Source organism: Protopterus annectens, chromosome 16.part0, assembly GCF_019279795.1.
Source record: "Protopterus annectens isolate FY-2018-M chromosome 16.part0, PAN1.0, whole genome shotgun sequence".
Classification (NCBI taxonomy): Eukaryota; Metazoa; Chordata; order Ceratodontiformes; family Protopteridae; genus Protopterus; species Protopterus annectens.
Window position 1 is genome coordinate 803,986,782 of NC_056750.1, and position 23,121 is coordinate 804,009,902.

At 44.9% G+C, this 23,121-nt stretch overlaps 1 protein-coding gene across 1 annotated transcript in view; it reads right to left on the reverse strand.

Moving 5' to 3' along the window:
- FKBP15 (FKBP prolyl isomerase family member 15) overlaps positions 1-23,121 on the reverse strand; it is a 1,242,294-nt gene that overhangs the window by 449,623 nt on the left and 769,550 nt on the right. Inside the window, exon 20 of the mRNA XM_044057970.1 lies at positions 1,386-1,557. Within this exon, the coding sequence (XP_043913905.1) occupies positions 1,386-1,557 (172 nt within the window). The remainder of the gene's footprint in view (positions 1-1,385; positions 1,558-23,121) is intronic.

The following is a 23,121-nucleotide window of genomic DNA, read 5'->3' on the forward strand; positions in this document are numbered from 1 at the left end:
CTCTAATAAATTCTAACACTTTCTTACCTATTTTCTGTACCTTTACTTGCACTCATCCCTATTGGCAAAATTTTCTTTCTCCATTCCCATGTTGGCTTGGTTCTTAAAATACTTTCTGCTACTTTGAGTATAATATTCTGTATTTTTTTATTATTTTCCTTAAGGATCTGCATCCAAAATCCCACTCTTTCTTCAACTTCTCCTGCTTCAGCATAATTCCGTTCCATTTTGAATTACGTTCTGCTTGTGTTATATGTATGACCCTTAAATAGGTAGCTCTAAATTACCCCATTCAAATCGGGTAATCCTAAGCCACCTTGTTTATTGGCAGGACCAACTTATCCCACTTAACTCTTGCCTTCTTCCCCTCCCAACAGTATCCACATTTATAAGGAAATGACAGTTAAAAACTTGGGGATATGGGTTAAAAAACACTTGGTCATGGCAGCTACAGACAATATGGAAGATGATTAAGAAAAAATTTATTAGAAAAATGCAAGACAGAAAGGTATGATAATGGATTTGGACAGTAAGCTGCAGTCATTAAAATGTTTATAGTTCCTTTGTTTATATACGTGGGCACCACCTTTCAAATATGTGCTAACCCTAAACCCTGCCCCAACACCAATTTTACACTTTTATGAAAAAAATGTCTGTAACAGTACCAATAAACAAGACACAATGACAGTTCACATACAGTATTGCAACACAATAGAAAATCTATCCCCTTCTCACCCCTTACTCTAACCCTAACCCGCACACACTCACACATTCAACTCAACTTACAGCTATAACACATACATGTTCTCACTAAAAGTCAGCTCAACATTGGTAGCATGCAGCAGTTATCAAAAAGAGCAATGCATTCAATCAGCAAAAAACAGCTACTGACATTCGCAATAAAGAACGCATACATTAGTATATCTGTATTTTATTCCATAAGTACCTGAAATCAGATTATTTTACTATCTATAGCCATAAGTGCTATCAGTCCATAATACCTCTGGTAACTACTTTGCAAAGTTACCACCCTTCAGTTTATTTTATGCTCCTATGAAAACAGGTTTTTCAATCTCAAAAGTACAGCATTAAGTCTTGCAGTTCCGGTATAACCCTGAATCACTTAAGGAGAGAAATTCATAGACAAACAGCAGATAATCTAGCAGCCATGCAAAGTGTGTAGAATTTAAAGGCAATGCATACTGCACGTCTTCTTAGCTAAATAAATATTAGGGCTGTACAAGAGGCAGTGCCCGACTAGGAATCCTGGTCTTAAAAAAATGCAAGGTCAGGTGAACAAATCCAAGCTTCAAACAACAATATTCAGATAAAGCCCAAGAATGAAGGCCCAACTAGCTCAGCACAAGGCATGGAAATTGATGTACCTGCAAGCTGGGACTGTAGCGTGTTCAGCAGGGTTCCATGTCGCTCTGATTCCTGCAAGGCAGCAGTCAGCTGTTTTCGGAGTTCCACCTCTTTCTGCTGATGTGCAGTCAACTCCAGCTGCAACCGTGAGACCTGAGATGTGGCAGCAGTCAGCTGTTCTGCAACCTTCACCTAAAATGCAAAATGTCAGCAATATTGAAGATAAAAGCTCATATTGTCAAAAATAAGTAATAAAATAAAACTTACACAGCATCATCATGACACTTTTTTAGACATATCTGAACTATAGGCCAAGGCAAAAGCTCCCTGTTTTGAAAAGTCTAATTTGTGTAAATACCAAATATGTAAAGTTTTAAAACTATTAATGTTCACAGAATTTTCAAATGGCATACAGCCTTGCCAAAACTTAAAGCTCAAATTTTAAACTTTATTACACTCTTCACTGAACGGCTTCCACATTAAAGAGGGGAAAAAAGGATTATGCAATGGTCGGAGAATAGCTCTTGGTGGAACCTGAGGAGGAAGTACTTTGCTATCTAACTCCGATGACTAAAATGTAACCCAGAGTGTTACCTGCAGCCACTGAGGTACAGGGAAAGAAGAATGTCAAACACGGGGATAAGAACCTAATTCATTCTCAATGGATGAAGAGTGGCAGCAAATGTATATATTTTTTTGTTGGTTGAAAATGAAAAATGGATGACATACAAGGTATGAATTAATATCGGATATTTTTTGGGAAAAGTACATCTTAGCTGGATACCACACCAAAACTTTACAGCATACCAGACAGCCTTCAAATTAAAAAGCCATTGTGCAGGACTATATTTCTTCGGAAGGTTTTAGTCCTCAGAGACATGAAGGGGGGTGGTAGCAAAAACTGTATCTGTTTGCAAACATCTTCAAACGTTTCTGAAATTCATTTTCTGAGCACAGGGAGCTATTTCCTGAAGCCTCTACTAATGAGATGAAGTCTACAGGAAGGGAATAAAGAACATTATCAGACAGGAGACAAAGGGCTAAAAGTATCATCTACTAGTGCAATATCAAATTAAATAAAACACACATATAGCAAACTAACATAATGAATGTCAACGATAAAGGTGAAACAGTATTTCTTAAGAAACTGTTGAAGACCTGCTGAACAAATCACCTTAAGCAGTTAAATGTGTAATAAGAAATGTCACTCTAATCCAATTCATACAGTTACAACACTGAAAGTCCATGGCAGCGGTAAGGAGGTGGTATCATTGTTTGCTCTCCCACTTCAGATCTTTAAATACAGAACAGGCACTCAAGATGTTTAAAGTACTCCGAGTAAAACAGACATGCATGTATTGCCATTGCCAAATAACATATGCATCAGTGGTGGCCATATCTGCCTCCAGTCTGATACAACCAGGTATCAAGTAAAATATAATGCTTCTTAACATGCACTTAAGTGTTAACAAGTACGCTCACAAATCCACTATTCAGCCTTAGTCTGAGAAGACACCTTAGAAAACACAAGCAAAGTGGGCCAGCATTGTACTACTACAACATAATCTGGTTGAATGGATGGGTAACCGCAAATTCACCCCTAGTCTGGCACCCTTGAACTCAGAGATGGCAGCAAAACTTACAAGTTCTGCTCATCTCTGGGTTATTCATACTTAAAATATAAGGTCTGAAAACTTCATCTAACGATCCTCATAAATCAATAGCCTAGTAGGTACCTATGAACCTAAGTGTGGGCAACTGCAAGTTGCTGCAAAGCAAGAGTACATGAATTCATAAGACTGGGTACACCCTGACTAGTTATCACACCAACTAGTTAAAAAATGTTAGCCACTAGCACATTCCTAAAGAAAACTGAAAAACGGGGGAAATCTGGCATTCCCACCACGAGTAAGTGATGTATTAACATATATCTTCCTGACTTGCAAGGAATTCCAACAGAAACCAATCCATGGGGGGGTGGTACACATGACATGTTAAGAATGTACCTGTTAAATCTTACACTGTGGACCCTCCCTGAAGTGTCTTACGGTTTGGGTTACATCCCAATCAGCCACCAGACAAAAAGGAAAGAGGACAATACCAGAGAAATGCTTAGAGCAGTAATGGTGGCAACAAGGTCTGGTCAGCTTCACAGACGAGCAGGCAGTTATGGGACAGGAAGGAACTCGTTACTGAGAAAAGGAAGCCAAAGAGGCCAGTGCACTAAATTCCAGTGCCTACACAGGACCGAAATAAATATAAATGTAAAAGTTAATTTAATCTGAATCCTTGAACTCTCCTATTAAATTAAGAATAACAAAAAGAGCAACAAAAAATGTCCAGGAATATACCAAGCCACAAAAGGGGAAACATGACCACCTCAGTTCGTCTTTCTACACCAGCTGACAGTGGGGGGGGGGGGGGGACTGTAACCACCTTGATGGTGGAACTGACGGTAGAAAGACCACTCTCCTGGCTACCCTATTGTCTTCACAGATGCAATTCCAAGACAGAATTTCAGAAGTAGTCTTGAATACCTGCAAGTGCACTCAACTATAAGTCTTATACTTTAGTAAGGTGTCAAACACATTGTGTAAAGCAGAACAGGGTTATATCCTCTTACATGGCAAAGGTACTACACTACAGACCACAAGCTAAGATGAAACTGGGTACAGCCAAAAGAAACTAGGTCCCACGTCAAAGACTAGTTTAACATTTCATCATCCTACACTAAAAAACTTCTGGGTGTCACAGTAACTGATATTAAATTTGACGTCCGCATTCAAACAGCAGTCGAAAAGTCACACCAAAAGCTCAGCCTGCTGTACAGCATACAATCACACCTCACATATATAGTCAGAGAAACAGTCAAAAGCCTATTTACTACCCACTCTACTATACGTCTCAAACCTTCATGAATTTATTAGTACTCCACAAAACAAAACTCAAACAATCCTATAATGAAAAAAATCACTAAATTTGCAGTAAACTTTTCCTACCGGATCCATCACTGACACGCCTTCAAACTATTAAACTACCAAACTGGATGGAACAACATCTTTTACCAATACCAGCCTTTAGCCGTACATAATTTAATATACAACCAAGGCAAATGCCCAGCCCTTAAATCTCTAATACAGCATTATAAACAAAGAATACATTTATGTGTATAGGACAAATCTTTACTCACTATAAGCAAATCTTAAAATACAGTGGGTGATGCACTCTACTCCAGCCATGTCACTTTAGCTTTGTAATCTAATCCCTCCCCACCTCAAGCAGATCAAGGAAACCCACACTTTAAAGTAGAATTCAAACAGCATCTAAGACAATCTGGATCCGCCAATGCTCATCCCCAGGATGAGTTGAGCACAAACTTTCTAATACGGTATTACACATAACATGGAACGATAGACAACGTGTGTTCATACATCTGTACTGTATATGTATAATAACTTTACAAATATATGTAAAGACTTGAATGGCATGTTATTCTATGCATGCAACTTGCAGACTCTTGACTGTATTGTACATTTCATTCCAAGCCTTTTTTTAAAAGGGTTCTCATGCCCAGAGTATGCCAGTCAACAACTGTAAAATATAATAAAAATCAACTGTCACCACACAATGAAATTGGTAGACAGGCAGGACATCTGATGTTACCCTCAAAGGCTTCCATCTTACCCTAAACTCTTTTTTTACATTATTAACTGATACAACCAACTCTAGACTCCTAGAAAGCTCAACATTCAAGACATTTGCTTTACAGTCACTTTACTAAACTAACAGTAGACAAAAATGTTAACCTTATAACACGAAGCACGAATAGCAGTTAAATGGCTGTTTTTTGGCATGTATTTAACCGTTCCCATTTTTATCACTTCCAAACTCTGAGGATGTGTCAGAGACTGTGCAGCTAATGTGCGTCATAAGTGCTGAAGAAGTACACAATGATCTCATTTGAAATATTTAGGAGGGATTTTCATCCCAAGCCCTCTGTGAAAAATGGTTTCTCCCAGTCACAACTTTTTTTACATTTTGATCAGCTTAATCCTATTGTGAAGAGCCCACTTTTAAAAGGGAATAGGAGACGAGCACTAAAAAAAAAAGCAATGCAGACATCACAAATCCACCAGGAACCAAGCAACAAACAGATGAAAAAAGTACAGTTGTGTACACTTACCATAAATGTAGATGTTCGAGTGTACTCACTGTTGCAGTTATCACACTTGTGTTATCCTGCCAGGGGGTAGCCCTCAGTCGGCCTGAATACCAGAGGCTTAGTTTTTCTGCGTCGGTTGCTGTCACTTCAGGACTGACTTCAGGTCATCAGGGGTATTAAAAACAGGTAGCCGACACCATTACATAACTTTTTCTTGCCTCAAATGTCAGGAGCATCCAAATAGGGAGCTAAGTAAAAAGTAAATACCAATAACCCTGTAAGGAGTGAGGAAGAAAGAGAAAGAGAGCGAGACAAGGGGGCTTGGAGGGTGGGAAACCAGGACTGCAACAGTGAATACACTCGATCATCTACATTCATTAAGTGTAACCAACTGTACTATGTTCTTCGTGTTTCACTGTTGCAGTCATCACACTTGGGTTGATTCCCAAAGCTGAAGAATGGGTGGAGGCAGTCAAGAAGAGTTGGGGCTGGCTAGTATCCCCTGCAGGACTGCTGTTGCAGAGCCCGCCCTGGATTAGGAAAAGACAGGCGGGTGGTAATGCTTGATGAAGGTATGAACAGAACTCCACGTAGCAGCTTCCAGAAAGTTCCTGGTAGGGACTCTTCTGAGAAAGGCTGTAGAGGTTGAAGTTGCCCTAGTGGAATGCGTTCTGACCCCCTGAGGGGGTGGTTTCCCATGGTGTTTGCAACAAAAATGGAGTGTGCTATCCATTTGCAGATGGTTTGTTTTGATATGGCCTTGCCCTCTGCCCCTGGTGCAAAGCTGACTAGTAACTGGTCAGATTTCCTAAAGGGCTTAGTCCTATCAAGGTAGAATTTGAACTGTCTATGCACATCTAAAGAGTGCAGGATCCTTTCCCCCTTATTTTGAGGATTAGTGAAAAGGTGGGTAAATTAATAGATTGGTTGAGGGCCAGACTGGACACCACTTTAAGCATAAGAGTTGGGTTAGTCCTGAGGGAGACCCTGTCAGCATGAAAAATAATAAAGGGTTCCACAGCCATATGTGCTTGTATCTCGGACACTCTTCTAGCTGAAGTGATGGCCAGAAGCAAGGCTGTTTTCCAAGAGAGGAATTTTAACCCTGCTGACGCTGCAGGCTCAAAGAGGGGTAACGTGAGCTTTTCCAACACAACATTAAGGCCCCAAGCAGGGGTGGGGGCTCTTCTTGATAGCCTTAAGTTGCCAGCCCCTTTCAGGAAATGCTTGATGAGAGGGTGAGAGAAGAGAGGTGGCCCAGTGCTGTAATGAGCAGAGATGGCAGAGGCATGGATCTTAATGAAAGAGAAGGACAGGCCTCGGTGGAGTAGGTCTGCTAGGTAATCCAGGATGAGAGGTAAGGAAGGCTGTGCTGCATCCGCCTCCTTCAGTGTGAATCCAGGAACAATACCTTTTCCACTTATCAGCACAGAATTTCCTTGTACTGGGTCGTCTGGCCTCACTTATGACATCCAGTACCTGCTTGCCACTGGAGGAGAATTCAATGAATAAGCCAGGCTGCAAGGTTCAGGGTCTGCAATTGCAGATGCAAGATCTGTCCCTCCTGCTGAGTCAGGAGGGTTGGGATCTGGGGTAGGTGTAATGGGGGCACTGGTGTAGTAGTGGGTACCAGTGTTGGCGTGGCCAGTCTGGAGCAATCAGGATTGCCATTGGTCTTTTCTGCCTTATCTTGAGTAATACTCTTGTAAGAAGAGGCAGAGGGGGAGATGCATAGATTGAGAGGTCTGCCCACTGGAAGGATAGGGCATCCACTTTCCAGGTCTTGCTGTGAGGTACCCTGGTGCAGAATTTGCTGAGCTGGTGGTTGTAGGGGGAGGCAAATGGGTCCACCACCTTCGGGGTACCCCATTTCTGGGTCACAAGGCTGAAGGTGTTGTGGTTTAATTGCCACTCATGTGGGTCTAGGAGATTTCTGCTTAAGTTGTCTACCAGAGAGTTTTTTTGCCTGGTAGGAATTGAGCTTGCAGGTGAATATGCAAGGCTGAGGCAGTGTTCCACAGGGTCAAGGCTAACCTGCAGACTGGGTAAGAGTGGGATCCCCCCTACTTGTTGATGTACCACATCACTGTAGAGGTATCTGTTTTGATTAGTAGGGGTGCCGGTAAGAGTAGGGATCTGAAAGCTGTCAGAGCATGCTGAACAGCTAGCATCACTTTTTTGTTGATGTGCAGATGAATTTGGTTTGGGCTCCAGTGGCCCTGAATGCACCTGCCGTCCAGATGTGCACTCCAGGCATAGTCTGATGCGTCTGTGGTTAGGGTCTGGGCAGCGTGGGGTTGTGTAAAGGGAAGTCCCTTGTTGTGGTTACATGCTGCTGCCCACCAAAGAAATTCTTTCCTTAGACAAGATATTAAAGGTATGATAGTTTCCAGGTCCTGAGAATGTTGGCACCAAAGACTTTTTAAGTACCACTGAAGTTTCCTTATATGCAGTCTGGCATACGGAATTAGTAGAATGCAGGAAGACATGAACCTTAGAGCCTGCAGGATTATCCTTGTGGATAGCTGGGTTCTGGTGGCCATTTGAGCGAAGTAGCCTGTCAGATAGGCTTGTTTTTCTGGAGTAAGGAATACCATCTGGGATGCTATGTCCAAGCTTGCTCCCAGGAATACAATTTTTTGACTGGGGACTAGTTTGGATTTCGTTTCATTAAAAGTGTACCCCAGGGAGGTTAGAAGGTCCTTTACAAATGTCAGGTGCTGCAACAGCTTTTCCTGACTGTCTGCCTGAATCAGGCAATCGTCCAAGTAAGGGTAAATTTGAATATTTCTCCATCCGCAGTAGGCAACGGCTGGAGCCAGGCATTTTGTGAAAGCTCCGGGAGCAGTGGGTAAGCCAAAGGGAAATTCAGAGAACTAATAAATGCATATATCCTGCATGAAATGTAGATATTTCCTGGAGGAATCCCTGACTGGGGTGTAGGTCTAGGGTGGCTAACCAGGCATCTTTGGACAGCATAGGGAGAAGCTGCTGTAGGGTGAGCATTTTGAATTTTGGTACCACCAGGAAGGTGTTTAGAGTGGATAGATCTAAGACTGGATGCCAGGTGCCCTCTTTTCTGGGTACCAGGAAAAGTTTGGAATAAAAACCTTGGCCTATCTGTTGTGCAGGAACAGGGTGAATTGCCCTTATGGAAAGCAGGGACTGAACTTGGTTTTGTGCCTCTGCCCACTGGTTTGGAGGAAGGTCTGGGAACCCTTTTGGGGTTGGCAGCGTGTGGAAATAAAATTTGTACCCCTGGGACACTGTTGAGGACCCATTGATTGTTGGTGATGGAGGTCCAGTTTTTTTGCATGGTGGGCAAGTTTTCCTCCTAGTGGCATGAGCAATTGGGCAGAGGTGAGGAGTGGAGCTGAGAAGTCATTGTGAATTCTTTCCGTAAGGGGGTGGTTTAGCACTCGCTGCTTTAGAAGTGGAGGTATTCCATTGCTTAGATCTCTGCATACCCTGAGACTGTAATCTTGGGGGACTGTTTCCCCTGGGTTTAGTTTAAGATGGCCTTGAGGGGGCTGGAAAGGACCAATGTTTTGCGGGTTATTGCCTACTGAATCTTGGAGGCTGCACTTGCAAAAAATCTTTGACCGTCTGCACTGACTTAGCTTTTTCTTCCATCTTTTTTTAAAACCACTTCTGCTTTGGTGCCTAACAGATTGTCCTTGCTCAGAGGAGCGTCCAATAATTTTGATTTGAAATGGTCTGGCAAGGTCTGCTCCTTAAGACAGGCATGCCTTTTAAGTACAGAACCTGTGACTGCTGCACTGCAAGATGCTTTTAGGGTGACAAACCCACATTGCAGGGTATGCTTTCTGACTTGACTTGCAGAATGCATAAGCTCCTGTAATTCTTTATTTTCTGCACAGTCAGGAAAGGTAGATCATTTTTGCTTAATAAATTCCATAGTATGTTGCTGGTATTTCAGCATGTGGAACGGACAATTCAATGCTCTAATGGCGAGAGTTGCAGAGGTGTACACTTTTTTTTACCTTATCTGTCTAAAGCTCGGGAATCCCTGTCCGAGGGGGTGGGATTCTTAGCTGCAGTTGCTTTTATTCCTTTAGGTCCTTGAGACTCTTGGTTAGATAAAGCTGCTGGGGACAAGTCTCTTTTAGCAGGAGAAGGCTGGCTTCCCCTAATCAGCATGATCAGGTCTTCTCCCATTTTAAGCATCTGAGATTGTGGCAAGGAAACCGGCACTTGAGTTTGGGTTGTCGTTTTTTTAGGCATAGCTCGTACTCTTGGCCTTAGAAACTCTGCAGCTTTAGAAAGAACTGAAGACATGAAAAGTCATCTGTTTGTGTCAAATATCGGTAGTGTGATAAAAAGCGGCTCTGGACCCATCCAAGGTAGAGACATCTGCAGGTTCCGTAGTCAAAGAAGAGTCTCGCAGTATACTGGACTCTGAACGGGTCTTGGTAGCGGCCTGCGAATCCACAGAAGAGAGCATCAGGAGTTGCAAAAGCACCTGAGTACCAGCAAACTCGCAACTAGCTTAATAGAAGCATCGTCGGCAGTTTTGGACCTATGCGGTCTGTCTCTGTCTTTATCCTTACGTTTTTTCAGAAGATCAGTAGTTGGATGGCTTACCAAAGCCATTTCGGAATACGGAGATAGAGAATGAAAGTATTTATCTACAATAAGGGCCTGACAATGAATAGTTTGGGCGTTGAACAAAGCACAAAACCGACAGCGAAGTACATCGTGGTCTGGGCCTAAACAGGTGACGCAGTAAGAATGGAAATCTCGGTGTGGCATTTGCTTTCCACAGGCGAAACAATTGTTAACTTTTTCTGACATCGGTTAGAGCATGAAAAAAGGATCCCTAATAGGGTACCTAGCTTTAGAAGACTTCAAGATGATTCACTTTCGGAACAAAAACTCAGGTAGTGGCCGAGTGCAAACTGCTTCTGCTTTGGGCTCCTCGGCAAGAAAGACTGATGTAATGGCATCGGCTGCCTGTTTTTATACCCCTGACAACCTGACGTCAATCCTGAAGCAACAGCAACAGACACAGAAATACTAAGTCTCTGGTATTCAAGCCGACTGAGTGCTACCCCTGGCAGGATATCCCAAGTGTAATGACTGCAACAGTGAAACACAAAGATCAAAGATGCAATGCACAAAAAACATACAGCTACATAAAATATTGCAGAATAGTAAAACACAAAGTAAAAAAGTGAATGCATACATCAAAGCAATCATGTTTTTTATTGCTAGCACAACAGAATGAAGGGACGGTTTACCCACACCCCTAACAATACTGTTCGCTCTCAACCTCCATACAGGTTTTGTACCAGGTGAATGGAAAACAGCTACAGTCATTCCCTTGCAAGGGAGGACCTGCCACAGACCCAGGCAATTGCACCATTAAGGCTGACCAACCTCATATGCAAAGCCGTAGAAAGTGGTTATAATCAATTAGGACATAGGGGAACCTCCAAACACTGGAAAAGTCTCAGTTGGGATTTGTCAAGGGCAGGTCATACTTTCTCATCCTGGTAGATTTTTTGAAAAGGTCACCAAAGCAATGGATAAAGGCAAAAATGTACACACCACATACCTTGATCTGGCCAAACCTTTTGAAAATGACCCACTCCGGCAGAATAGAGAAGCTAAATAAACTAGAAAACAAACATACCACACGCTGACTGCCAATGGCTCACAGATAAGTTAAGTTCCCCTATTTTGTTTATTTGTGTCCTAACAAAGAGGGCATTCACCAGTGGAATTCCCCCAGGGTGCTGTATTAGGATCTTGTCTATCTGGCATCTTTTCTGGAGTAAAAGTCAAAACCAAAAGGCTCTGGCTAACTAAGTTTGCAGATGACTGCAAGCTAAGAGCAGTCAATGAACCCCAAATGACTTAGCCATTCTGCTGGAAGGTTTGTCCAAAATAAATAACTGGTGTCAAAATCATGGACTGAAACTAAATGGCAAGAAAAAAGAAGTTATGTACTCACCATAACGTTCCATCTGAGTAGGTAAACTTCATTTGTCAGCAGCCTGTGGGTATCGGATCCATATCGGATCTGAGCCGGCAGCTTCAAACAGCTAAGATCAGAGCTCCAAGCTCCTCCCCTTCACCCATAATCCCCTGCCATCCCTCTCTGACCTCAGATAGAGCTTGCTATAGTAAAACAGCATATTACAACAAAGGATCACCTGCAACTCCTAACCTCGTGTTATCCGGAGAAAAGGACAACGAGTGCTTCTAGGATGCACTAAAGGTTACGGGGATGAAGGGGGGTTGATTGCTGACAAATGAAGTTTACCTACTCAAATGGAACGTTATGGTGAGTACATAACTTCTTTATCTGAAGTAGTTAACATTTGTCCATCAACCTGTGGGACAGAGTCCCCAGCTACCCAAACTTGGGGGGTCCTCATGGAAGGATATTTCGCAGCACTGCAGAGCCGAAGGATGCTCTCCCTCTGGAAATTAGATCCAACTTGTAATGATTAATAAAAGTATGGGATGAAGCCCAAGTGGCTGCTGAACAAATGTCGTCCAAGGACACTGGAGCAAAAGGCAGCAGAAGTAGAGATCGATCGGGTAGAATGAGCATGGACCCTTTCAGGTTCAGGTCTACAGAAACTCTGATATGCAAGAAGTATACATTGGGAAATCCATCTGGACAATATAACTTTTGATACTGGTTTGCCCAAAGAGGGTCTTGCAAAGGATACAAAGAGTTGCTCAGATTGCCTATGTTCAGCAGTCCTGTGCAAGTAGAATCTCAATTGCCTATGCACGTCCAGAAAATGTAATTTGTATTCACCCTTGTTTTGATAATTTGGAAAGAAAACTGGTAAATTAGTAGATTGATTAATATTGTGCTCAGAAGCAACTTTGGATAGAAAGGAGGGATTGGTCCTGAGGAAAACTCTATCTTTACGGAAGACCAAGTACGGTGGTTTGGCACAAAGGGTTTGAAGCTCCGAAACCCTTCTAGCTGAAGTGATAGCAATGAGAAAGGCTGTCTTCCAAGATAAGTATTTCAGATCCACTGAGGCTGTGGGTTCAAATGGAGGGCCAGTCAAGGACTGGAGAACAAGAGTTAAATCCCATGGAGGGACTGCGTCTTTCACCGGAGGTCTTAAGAGGAAGGTGCCTTTTAAGAAAGTCTTACATAATTTGGAAGATGCTAAGGAACCAAGGTCACTTCCCACATGATAATGGGAAATTGCAGCTAACTGGACTTTGACCGTGGAAGAGCTAGCACCTTGGTCAAATAAGGTCGACAAAAATTCTAACACCGTTGGTATGGGAGCTGTAAAGGGATCCAAATTTCTATGCTCCACCCAGATAGTAAAGCGTTTCCATTTGCTGTTATAAACCTTTCTCGTAGAAGGTTTATGAGCAGCCACTAAAATAGCCTTAACAGGGGGACGAGATACCGGGAGTCCTAACTATTACTGGAACTGGATCAGCCAAGCAGCGAGTTTGAGGTTGTCCAAGTTCAGAGTTGGTAAACCCAAAGGGTGAGAGATCAGATCCGTGGTGGGATCTAGAATCCATGGAGGATTCACTAGATGAGACCATAGACATGGGAACCATGTTTGACGAGGCCAGAAAGGGGCTAAGAGGATTACTATGCTCCCCAACAGACGGGCTTTCTGCAAGAATTTTAGCATTAGGGGAAGAGGGGGATAAGCATAAAGTAGACCGGATGGCCAAACATGCACCAGAGCATCTCTGGGGGATTCCCCTGGTGGGGGAATTAGAGCGAAGTAGTCGCTGCACTTTGCGTTTGAAGGAGATGCAAAGAGATCACAGCAAGGTTGACCCCACTTGAAGATTTGCTTCGCTATTCTGGGGTTCAGAGACCACTCGTACAGTGAGAGGATGGTCCGACTCAGCCTGTCTGCCAAGATGTTCAATCAACCCGGAATATGCATTGCTATGAGAAAGCGGTTGGTGGAGATCGCCCATTCCCAAACTCTCATGGCCTCTCGACAAAGTGGGTAGGACCTGGTTCCCCCTTGTTTGTTGATATACCAGACCACTGACATGTTGTCTGTCTGAATTGCAACTGTCCCTACGGAAAGAAGGGCTTGGAGTGCTTGCAACGCCAAAAGCACCTCTCTCATCTCTAGGACATTGATAATGCAATAAGGTCTCTGAATGGGTTCACGTGCTTTGGACGGTTCTGCCCATACAGTGCCCCCCCCCCACCCTAGGCGAGAAGCATCCATGGTCACTGTGGTTAGAGGCGGGGACATAGAAAAGGGTCTCCCTTACCTGGAGGTGCGGTGATTGGAGCCACCAGAGCAGGGAATTCCTGCAAGCCCTGCTGAGGGGGATAGGTGCACTCAGCGGGCGTAGCAGGATGGACCATTGAACCTGCAAGGTCCACTGTGGTACTCTCATGTTCAAGCGTGCAAAAGGTAGCAGATTGATCGTGGCCGCCATGGAATCTAGAGCCCTCAGAACCAATTCCTCTGGAGGAGCCAAGGATTGTAAAAGGGCCAGTACGTGGAGCTTCAGGGTACGAATCCGGTCCAAAGTTAAGAAGACTCTCAATAGGTTTGTGTCTAATCTGGCTACTATGAAGTCTAAGATCTGGGTTGGATGAAGGGAAGACTTGTTGAGGTTGATCGTGATTCCCAGCCGGGAGGCCAGGTGGAGGAAGTAATCTCTAGCTGAACACAGTAGATGCCTGTTGGGGGCGGTCAGGAGCCAGTCGTCCAGGTAGGGAAAGACCTGTATTATTCTTGAATCTCAGGTGGGCCGCTACTACTGCCAAAACTTTGGTGAACACCCTGGGGGCTGTGGTGAGACCAAAGGGGAGGGCCCTGAACTGGTAGTGACCGGCTCCTAGCCGGCAGCGGAGAAACCTTCTGGAGTGTCTGTCCATCAATATATGTGGTAGTACACATCCTTGAGGTCTATCAAGCACATCCAGTCATTCTCCTGTACGATGGGGAGAATGGATTGAATGGTGACCATCCGGAACTTTTCTTTGGCCACTGACAGGTTTAGTAAGGACAGGTCGAGGATTGGCCTTAAGTCCCCTGTCTTTTTTGGCACCAAAAAGAACCTGGAGTAGAAGCCCGATCCGGACTGGTCTAGGGGGACGCGCTGGATCACTCTTTTTTCTAGCAGCTGCTTTATTTCTACGGCTGCTGCCTCCCTTTGATTGGGTGGGACATCAGGGAGGCTCCGGGGTCTGGGCGGGGGATTCAGAAAGGGGATTTTGTAACCTCTGGATATAATTTGAAGCACCCAGTGATCTATTGTAATGGACTCCCAAACTGCTAGGTGCCTCGAGAAATGCCCCCCCACTGCCTCCAGAGTGGAACAGTCAGGTAACCCTTCAGGGCTGCTACGCGGGCCGATCCGAAAAAGGGTTCTCTCGACCCAAAATTCTTCGGTCGCCCCCTGCCTCTGGGCCGGCATCCACCTTGTCCTCTTCTGCCTCTGAAGGACAAAGGGTCCGGAGCAAAACGGGACTGTTGAGACTTCCAGAACCACATCTTCTTCTGTCCCCTTTGGTTCCTGGTGAAGGACCTCTGGGGAGCCGAGAAGCGGATTCCGACGGCAGACAACGTCTTCCCGTCTTTCTCGCTCTGGACCAGCGTGTCATAGACGGTCTTGAAAAAAAGCGAAGAACCGTCAAAAAGGGCATTTGCGAAAGACGCCTTTAAGGGTTCCGCAAAGTCGCAGAGGCGGAGCCAAGCGTGTCATCTCAAAACAAAGCCCGCTACACTAGCTCTAGCTGCTCCTTCCGTAGCATGGGAGAGGAGCCGCATAGAAGTGTTCGAGATGGACTTGAGAGTGGCCATTCGAGCTGAGAACACTTTCTTATCCTCAGTCGACATGGACTCTGGGGGTGACCCGGCGTATTCCTTGATGAGATCCCGCTGGAGTCGTATGACACGTGCCATATAGTTCAGCGACCTCACCGCGAAGGTAGCTGAAGCGAACATCCGCTTCCCCAGGCGGTCCATCATCCGAGACTCCTTGTCAGGAGGATGGACTGAGGAACTCTCCTGGCTAGTTCCCTCTTGTTGGTAGCCGCCACCAACATAGCATCTACAGGAGGACCCTTGCTCCATACTGCCCTATCAGTGGGGGGGCTAAGGATTTTATCCGGTCTCTTTGGAATGGGCTCAACAGTGTCTGGTTCCGATGAGATCTACCAGGGGATCGGTGGGAGGGGACATCCAAGAGGTAGATGGGCCTGCGTCAAACGCCTCCAGGAACACAGACTCATCTGAGGAAGGCTTTTGGGCTGACCACCCCCCTCTAATTCGAAGCATTTCCATAATGTCTCTGAAGGAAACGTCCTCGCAGGGTGACCTTGGGGTACCTTCCCCCTCCTCTAAGTCCGTGTCTTCTGTCAAAGACTCAGGTGAATCCAAGTGCCTCCTCTTGCACTTACGTTTGTGAGGGACCTCCTTGGGGGGCTGTCCGAAGAGGCCTCACCAACCACATCTTGTTCCTCTAAGGGAAACACCTGGGACGTAGGCGCAGGCTGTCCCTGGGGCCGGGTGATGGAAGGTAGGCCCGTCAGAGAGAGTGCAGGGTTGATCCGTAGTCGGAGCCTGGGGCCTGGAATCCCTCGACAATACCCTCTCCACTACATCGAACACCGAGGGAGAACTGCTCTCTCTGGGATCCGAGGGCAGCCCCCTCAGATCCGATGTGTGGATCAGGGCCAGCACCGAAGCAATCGGATCCGAAGGACCAGTATGCTCCGAACGAGACGGAGCCAAAGACACACTTACCCCTCCGGATCCGAAGCTCAGCTCTCGGCTCAGAGCTCGGATCCGAAAAGGGACCCGACAAACTCGAGGGTGCGGTCGGAGCCGAAGTACGAAGCACTATCGGCGCTGAACCTCCCCCGGCTCCTATGCAACCCGGATCCGAAGGCTCCAAACCTCGAAAGTGGGTTGGAGAAGGAGCAATCGGGGCAAAAAAGGGGGTTGAGCTCCCCCCCCCGTAGGGGGGGGGCATGAGCACTCCCATCTGCAGCTGGGCCTGGAGGAACCTACACATCATCCGGTCAATATCTGCATTGGACAAGCTTCGGGTGGACCTAGAGGAGGCCGAGGCAGGCCGGGAGTGCCGCGTCGATGACCTCGAAGGTGACCGGGTCTCCTCCTCTGGCTCCGGGCAGAAGCGAGGTGAATGGAGCCGGTAAGGAGAAGGCCCAGAAGCCATGGGAGAAGCAGCTTGTTTAGCCGGCGGAGCCGAGGAGGAAGACTCGGCCTGCCGCTTGTGGTGTCTTTTCTTCTTCTCCCGCCTAGCATCCCTCTCCTCCTGGCCTAAGGTGGGAGGATGAGTCCCGGCCAGTGGAGCAGGGGTGGAAGGGGGCACTGCCGCGCCACCAAGGGAGAGGAGGTCAAAGCCGAATCCGGGGGCAAAAGTCCCGCCAGAATCAGCTTCAATCTCCTGTCCTTTAGAGCCCTGGGGTTGAAGGCTGCACTATGAGGAAAGGTGGTCAAGCCCAAGGCAAATAACACACTGAGTGTGGCCATCCGCCAAGGATAGCTTATGGCCACACACGGTGCATTTAGAGAAAAAGAGTTTTGGGGCCTCAGACATAGTTAAGCTAAAAAAAACAACACAAGGCTCAACACTCACGCCTTCACACACACGGGCAGGAAAGAACTACACTAAAAATTAACAAGATAATATTAAAACTAAAAGGTTTTTGATACAAAGGCAACACACAAAACAACAAGCAATATTACACTACAGAAAAATTAGAAAAGCAATATTTTTCTCACAGAACGACCAACTCCCACACCTTGAACTCGTTCAAAGTTGTTGAGTCAACCGTGGCAAATGAGATCTGGGGTCAGAGTGGGATGGCAGGGGATTATGGGTAAAGGGGAGGAGCTTGGGGCTCGGATCTTAGCTGTTTGAAGCTGCCGGTTTGGATCCGATATGGATCTGATACCCACAGGTTGATGGACAAATGAAGTTAACTACTTCAGATTGCATTATTATATCCTTTGGGAATTATTTACCTCAGGGAATTACCACATTGACAAAATACCACTAAAAGCTGACCCAGTTGTAAGGGATTTGGGAACTTATGTGGACAGTGACCTAACTTTTGACTGGCCCATGTCCATCATTGTAAGAAAGCCCTTCTATACAGCACAAAAAATCTAGGGATGTCATTGCCCCCCTTTACTCAGTCCTCATTAGGCCAATCACTAAATATAATGCCCTCTTTGGCATGTATCTGTTTAGACACATGCAACAACTAGAACACTCACAGAGATGTCTTACTAAGAGGATACAAGGACTAAAGAAGTCCTTCATGGACCGACTCAAAGCCATGTCACTATTTTCAGCATCTCACAGACTGCCAAGAGGTGACCTGTGGCTGACGCACAAGGCATCCTCCGATCCATTACTGATGGATTTACTGCACATCAGCAAGTCAAATGGTATTAGAAATACTTTGTCTAGACCTCTTCTGCAATACTGGCTAAGGCTCTTGTCACCCCTATAATGCCTTTTTTTAGTAAGGATTCAAATGACAAATTCACCACCATAACAGGAACAGGCAACCAAAAAACTGAGGGTAATGCTACCCAGTGCTAGAAGTCTAAATCTAAAAATGCACCCCCTCAAGGCACTCCTTGAAATGGAGAACATTGATATCTGTGCAGTGACTGAGACCTGGTTCAAGGCTCCAGAGTGCACCCCTGCATTACCAGGCTATAACTCATACCACACTTTTCAGCCATCTAACCTGGACTGGAACACCAAAGGCGGAGGTGTGTCAATATTCATTAAGGATATCCACAACTCTAGGCTAGTTGCTCAGCATAATGCTTCCGAGGTTATCCAAGTGCAACTAACTCTGGGCAAAATTACAATCCAAATTGTAGCTTGCTACAGATCACCCACCATGCCCCAGGATTTCCACTCCTCTTTTCTTGATATACTGGAAAATATTAGGGTTCAACCAAACACCCTAATAATGGGTGATTTCTACTAACCCACCATTAACTGGAAAAACTATTCATGTACCAACTCCTTTGCTTAACGCTTTCTGGAATTCATAAATTCCAATGCCCTGGATCAACTTATTCACACCCCCACCAGGGGCAACAATATCCTAGACCTAGTCATTACCAACATGAGTGACCGGTGTTCCACACCTGAAGTCAACTCCTCATTGGTCAGATCTGACCATAAGCTAATCACCCTAGATAGCCACATCCCACCCCCATTTCCCATTAAGGAAACCACGGTAAAAAATTTCTCCAAAGCCTTCATGCTTAAGACAGAAGTGGCGAACTTCAGGACACCCATGCAGATGGACAATACAGTTACGACTGCTGAATCCTACACAAATGCACTCTATAAGCACTTACACGAGTGCATGGATCATGCTATCCTAAACAGATCCAAGATGCTATCATCCAAAAAATGGAAGCCAATCTGGTGGTTCCCTGCCATAAACAAACTCTACAACAGAAGGAAGAAACTGTTGCAAAAGAGAGTAAAATCCCATGAGTGGTGGAGCTCCCTGGTCAGCCTCAGTAAGAAGCTAAGATCACTTGCAAGATCCTCCAAAGCTAGCTATGAAAACAAAATCGCCACTGATTCTAAGGACAACCACAAAGCATTCTATAGCTATGTCAGGAATCTCAATGGCAACACCCAGATCTGCTCTGAGTTACAGCACAATGGCATGAAAATTACAGAACCAACTGATATTGCCAACATCCTGGCAGATAGGTTCAGTGCTAACTTTACCTCCCTTACCCCCTAAAGGGCCCATATCTATACAGGAAGAATGCAGTCCTCGTAATAACAACTATGCAGGTAAAAGCTGCACTCTCAAGCCAAAAACACAGCATCCATGGGACCAGACAACATCCCAGGCTGCATTTTACATGAACTTCAGAAAGAACTGCCTCCCCACCTATGCAACATGTTCAATCATAGCCTCACATCAGGCTTTGTGCCCACTGAATGGCGCACAGCAACAGTTATCCCAACTCCAAAAAGGGGGAGCCACCACTGATCCCAGGAACTATCGCACTATTAGCCTGACGAGCCTGGTCTGTAAGGCCATGGAACATATCACCATGGAACTCAAAGACATTAGTACCCTCCAAACTCTGGACCCCACCCAGTTCGGGCTTGTGAAAGGCAGATCATGCCTCCTGAACCTGATCGACTTCTTTGAGGCAGTCACCAAAGCTGCAGACGAGGGTAAGGTGGTTCACACAGCCTATCTTGACCTCACCAAGGCTATCGACACCATCCCCCATTCTGGAATTAGAGATAAACTCACTAAACTAGGTATAAATCCTTACGTCACAAGATGGGTTGCCAACTGACACACTGACAGAACCCACACTGTAAAAGTTGCAGACTCCAAATCTGACTTCAAACTAGTGACAAGTGGAGTACCACATGGTTCAGTCCTGGGACCTCTCATGTTTGGCATCTACTTCTCTGAAGTACAGGCTAACACAAAAGGCCTTTGGCTAACGAAGTTTGCAGATCACTGCAAACTAGGAGCTACAGTCGAGTCCCCAAATGATGTGGACATCCTACAGAAGGGCCTCAGTGAGATAGATGCCTGGCATCAGAGCCATGGCCTCAAGCTCAATGCCAAAAAGTGCATCGTCATCCCCTTTGGTAAAAAATCTATACCCATGAACTACCACATAGGCGGCAGTCTACTTAATGCCGAATGTGTGATGAGACACCTTGGGACCCAGGTGGACAGTAGTCTCTCCTTTGAGTGGGTTTCCTCCGGGTACTCTGGTTTCCTCCCACATTCCAAAGACATGCATCTGGAGCATTTCTCCCCAGGCCTCCGCTGAAAACAGGCTCTGTGAACCTACAGAGACATCACCCATCGGTAAATAAATAAATAAATAAAATAAATAAAAATAATCACATCGCCACAGTGGTTAGGAAATCCTTCTACGTGGCACACCTCATCACAAAAGGGTTCTCATTCAGGAAAAAAAGAGGTCATTGTTCCCCTCTACTTGACACTCATTAGACTCGTTATAGAGTACAACGCCCCTTTTGGAATGTACCCCACAAGACATCTGTAGCAGCTGGAAAGGACACAGCAGTACATCACAAACAGGATTACTGGCCTCAAACAGATGTCCTACACTGACCATCTCAAAAAACTCCAGCTTTACTCCATAGTATATCACCTACTCCGAGCTGATCTCTGCCCAACATATAAAGCTATGTCAAACCAGAGCTGTTGGATATGCTGCACCTAAAGAAATCCCAATCCCTCCCAGCTACATGCCCTAGGGACCTAAATCTTGTCACCACAAGAAACAGGATATGCTGGAGGGATAGATTCCTGTCCCAGAGACTTCCCATACTCTGGAACAAGCTACCCATCTAGTTCCTCATTAGCACTCTTCAAGAAAAATCTTGATGAGTGGATGGGAAATAGGAAATGCACCCCGGGGATCACTTCTGCGGCTCTGCTCGACAGGGGCACAGGAAAATAACTTTCTTGGGTGGCATAAGCCAGGTTACCTTGTTGGCTAGGCTTACTTAAGCCCTTGGGCCAATAGCCTAGTACCAAACTGTGAACAGAATGCTTTGGAGGGACAGGTATAACTTGCAGAGAATACCACTCCTCTGGAACAGACACTCCCATCCACATAAAACAAAGTTCTTATCTGACTATAGTCAAGCACAACTTAGCTCTATGGATGGAAAACAGAAAATTTACCCCAGGACTACCTCCTGTACTACTAATGGACAGAGACAATTCCTAAATGCTTTATCCTATGCACGGGTTCCCTCAAATCATCTAGGATATGAACCCACTTATTCTAATTAGGGGTTGTATACAATTATCTACTATGGTATTGATAAGGACAACATATAATATAATGGGATGAGTTACTTTGAGTACAAAAAATGAAAGTGGTTAGGCTTAAAATAGCTTGCAAGGGCAGCTTGCATATGAGCAGTAATCAATTTTCAAATGCTACACAATCAATAATCAGTTAAACTTATTCTCTGACAAATACATAAAGTAAAACAACTGAAAGGCCTACGCTGCGGTGTGGTATCAGAGTAAACCCTATGTCACACCTATCCCAAGTTGTACAGTCCGTGTCAGGCAGAAGGACAGCAACAAGCAGAGATCCCTGGGACCAATGGTGGCCTGCAAGCAGGTTACACAAAGGTCACGTCTAAGAGGCTTGGACAGTAAATGACTCCAGCTAGGTATGGCCTACAGAAAGTACCAGTCTTCTTGGGAACTACAGCACCAGGCTCGGGGGTTGATATCCAGCAGCTCCTTACCATGCAAGGAAACTATGCAAAGGGGGGAGAGAGAGACAAAAGCAAACTACACCTAATGTGCTATAAGAGGTCCCAAAATGAGAGGTCAGTCAAAGAGGTGAGGCACTAGGAGCCAATGGACTAATTATCCTTGCCCATCTCAGTGACAAGGATCTCACCACTGTTATGTTCCAAATGAGGAGGAAGTCATACACACTTCAGAAATCTTGAATAAGAAAATGCATAAAGCTTCACTTGAGTATGCAAAAAGCAAACAGATGCTTAGCTAATCAGAGTCAGTATGGTAGCATACAAGTGCCAGAAATGGCACCTGAGGGGAGAAAACCTACACCAGGATTGATGCTGCCATCACAGTGAAGTCTCTATGGGTGACTCCTTAACAGTGGTTCAGTCATTGACCAAAAATCATGCAAGTCTCTAATTGCTTACCTGAGCCCCAGATCTCAGGACAGGCTCATCCAACAATCCTCTCCTTAACTGTGACTGACCAAAAATGCTAGGCTGTGGAAGGGAGTGCTTCCCAAAATTTTTATTTACTTTACTCAATTTCTGTTAATCAGGTTAGCCCTATGGACAAAAGCCCATTTTTAGGGGGCACCAAAAAGATAAAGGGAAACAGCGAACACATTAGATTTACAGCTGCCTTACAGATATCACAGAAAATTCTAGCAAGAGAGTTACTTAACATACAGTTGCAGTGTCATAAAGTATTACAGGCTGTGCACAACTTCCACATATCATGAAAAATAATTGCTGCATAAGACTGGTCCCTATCACTACATCATAAGATTACATCAATGCATATTCATCAAACCCTAATCAAACACTTTTTCTTTGAACGTTTACATCATCAAAACTTTTTCCTAGGGAAGGGAGTTAGTTGGCCGTGACTACAAATCTGCCCTTTTCCCAAATGTAGTGCGATATAATTGGGGGTGTGTGGGAGCGCAGCCCTCCATCTTAGTGAGTTTAAAATAATGTATTGTTTGCTTCGACTACTCTGGTGGCAAAGTAGTTTTATTCCCTAGGAAAAAGTCTGATGTATATATTCGATGATTAAAGTTCAATGAATAAGCATTTGCAGAATTAAACTTTCAATGAAGTGATACAGACCTGCATAAATCATGTGTATACATACACATTGTGGCACAGTAGCTATTTCCTTGGTGCAAAATGCTGTTTTAATATGCTTCACCCTCTGCATCATCTTAGTCAGGTGTGCTAACCCCAAGTCTTACACATTTGAGTAATAAACAACCTTTCCCTAACAGTGCACTAAAGAAGATACATACACCCAC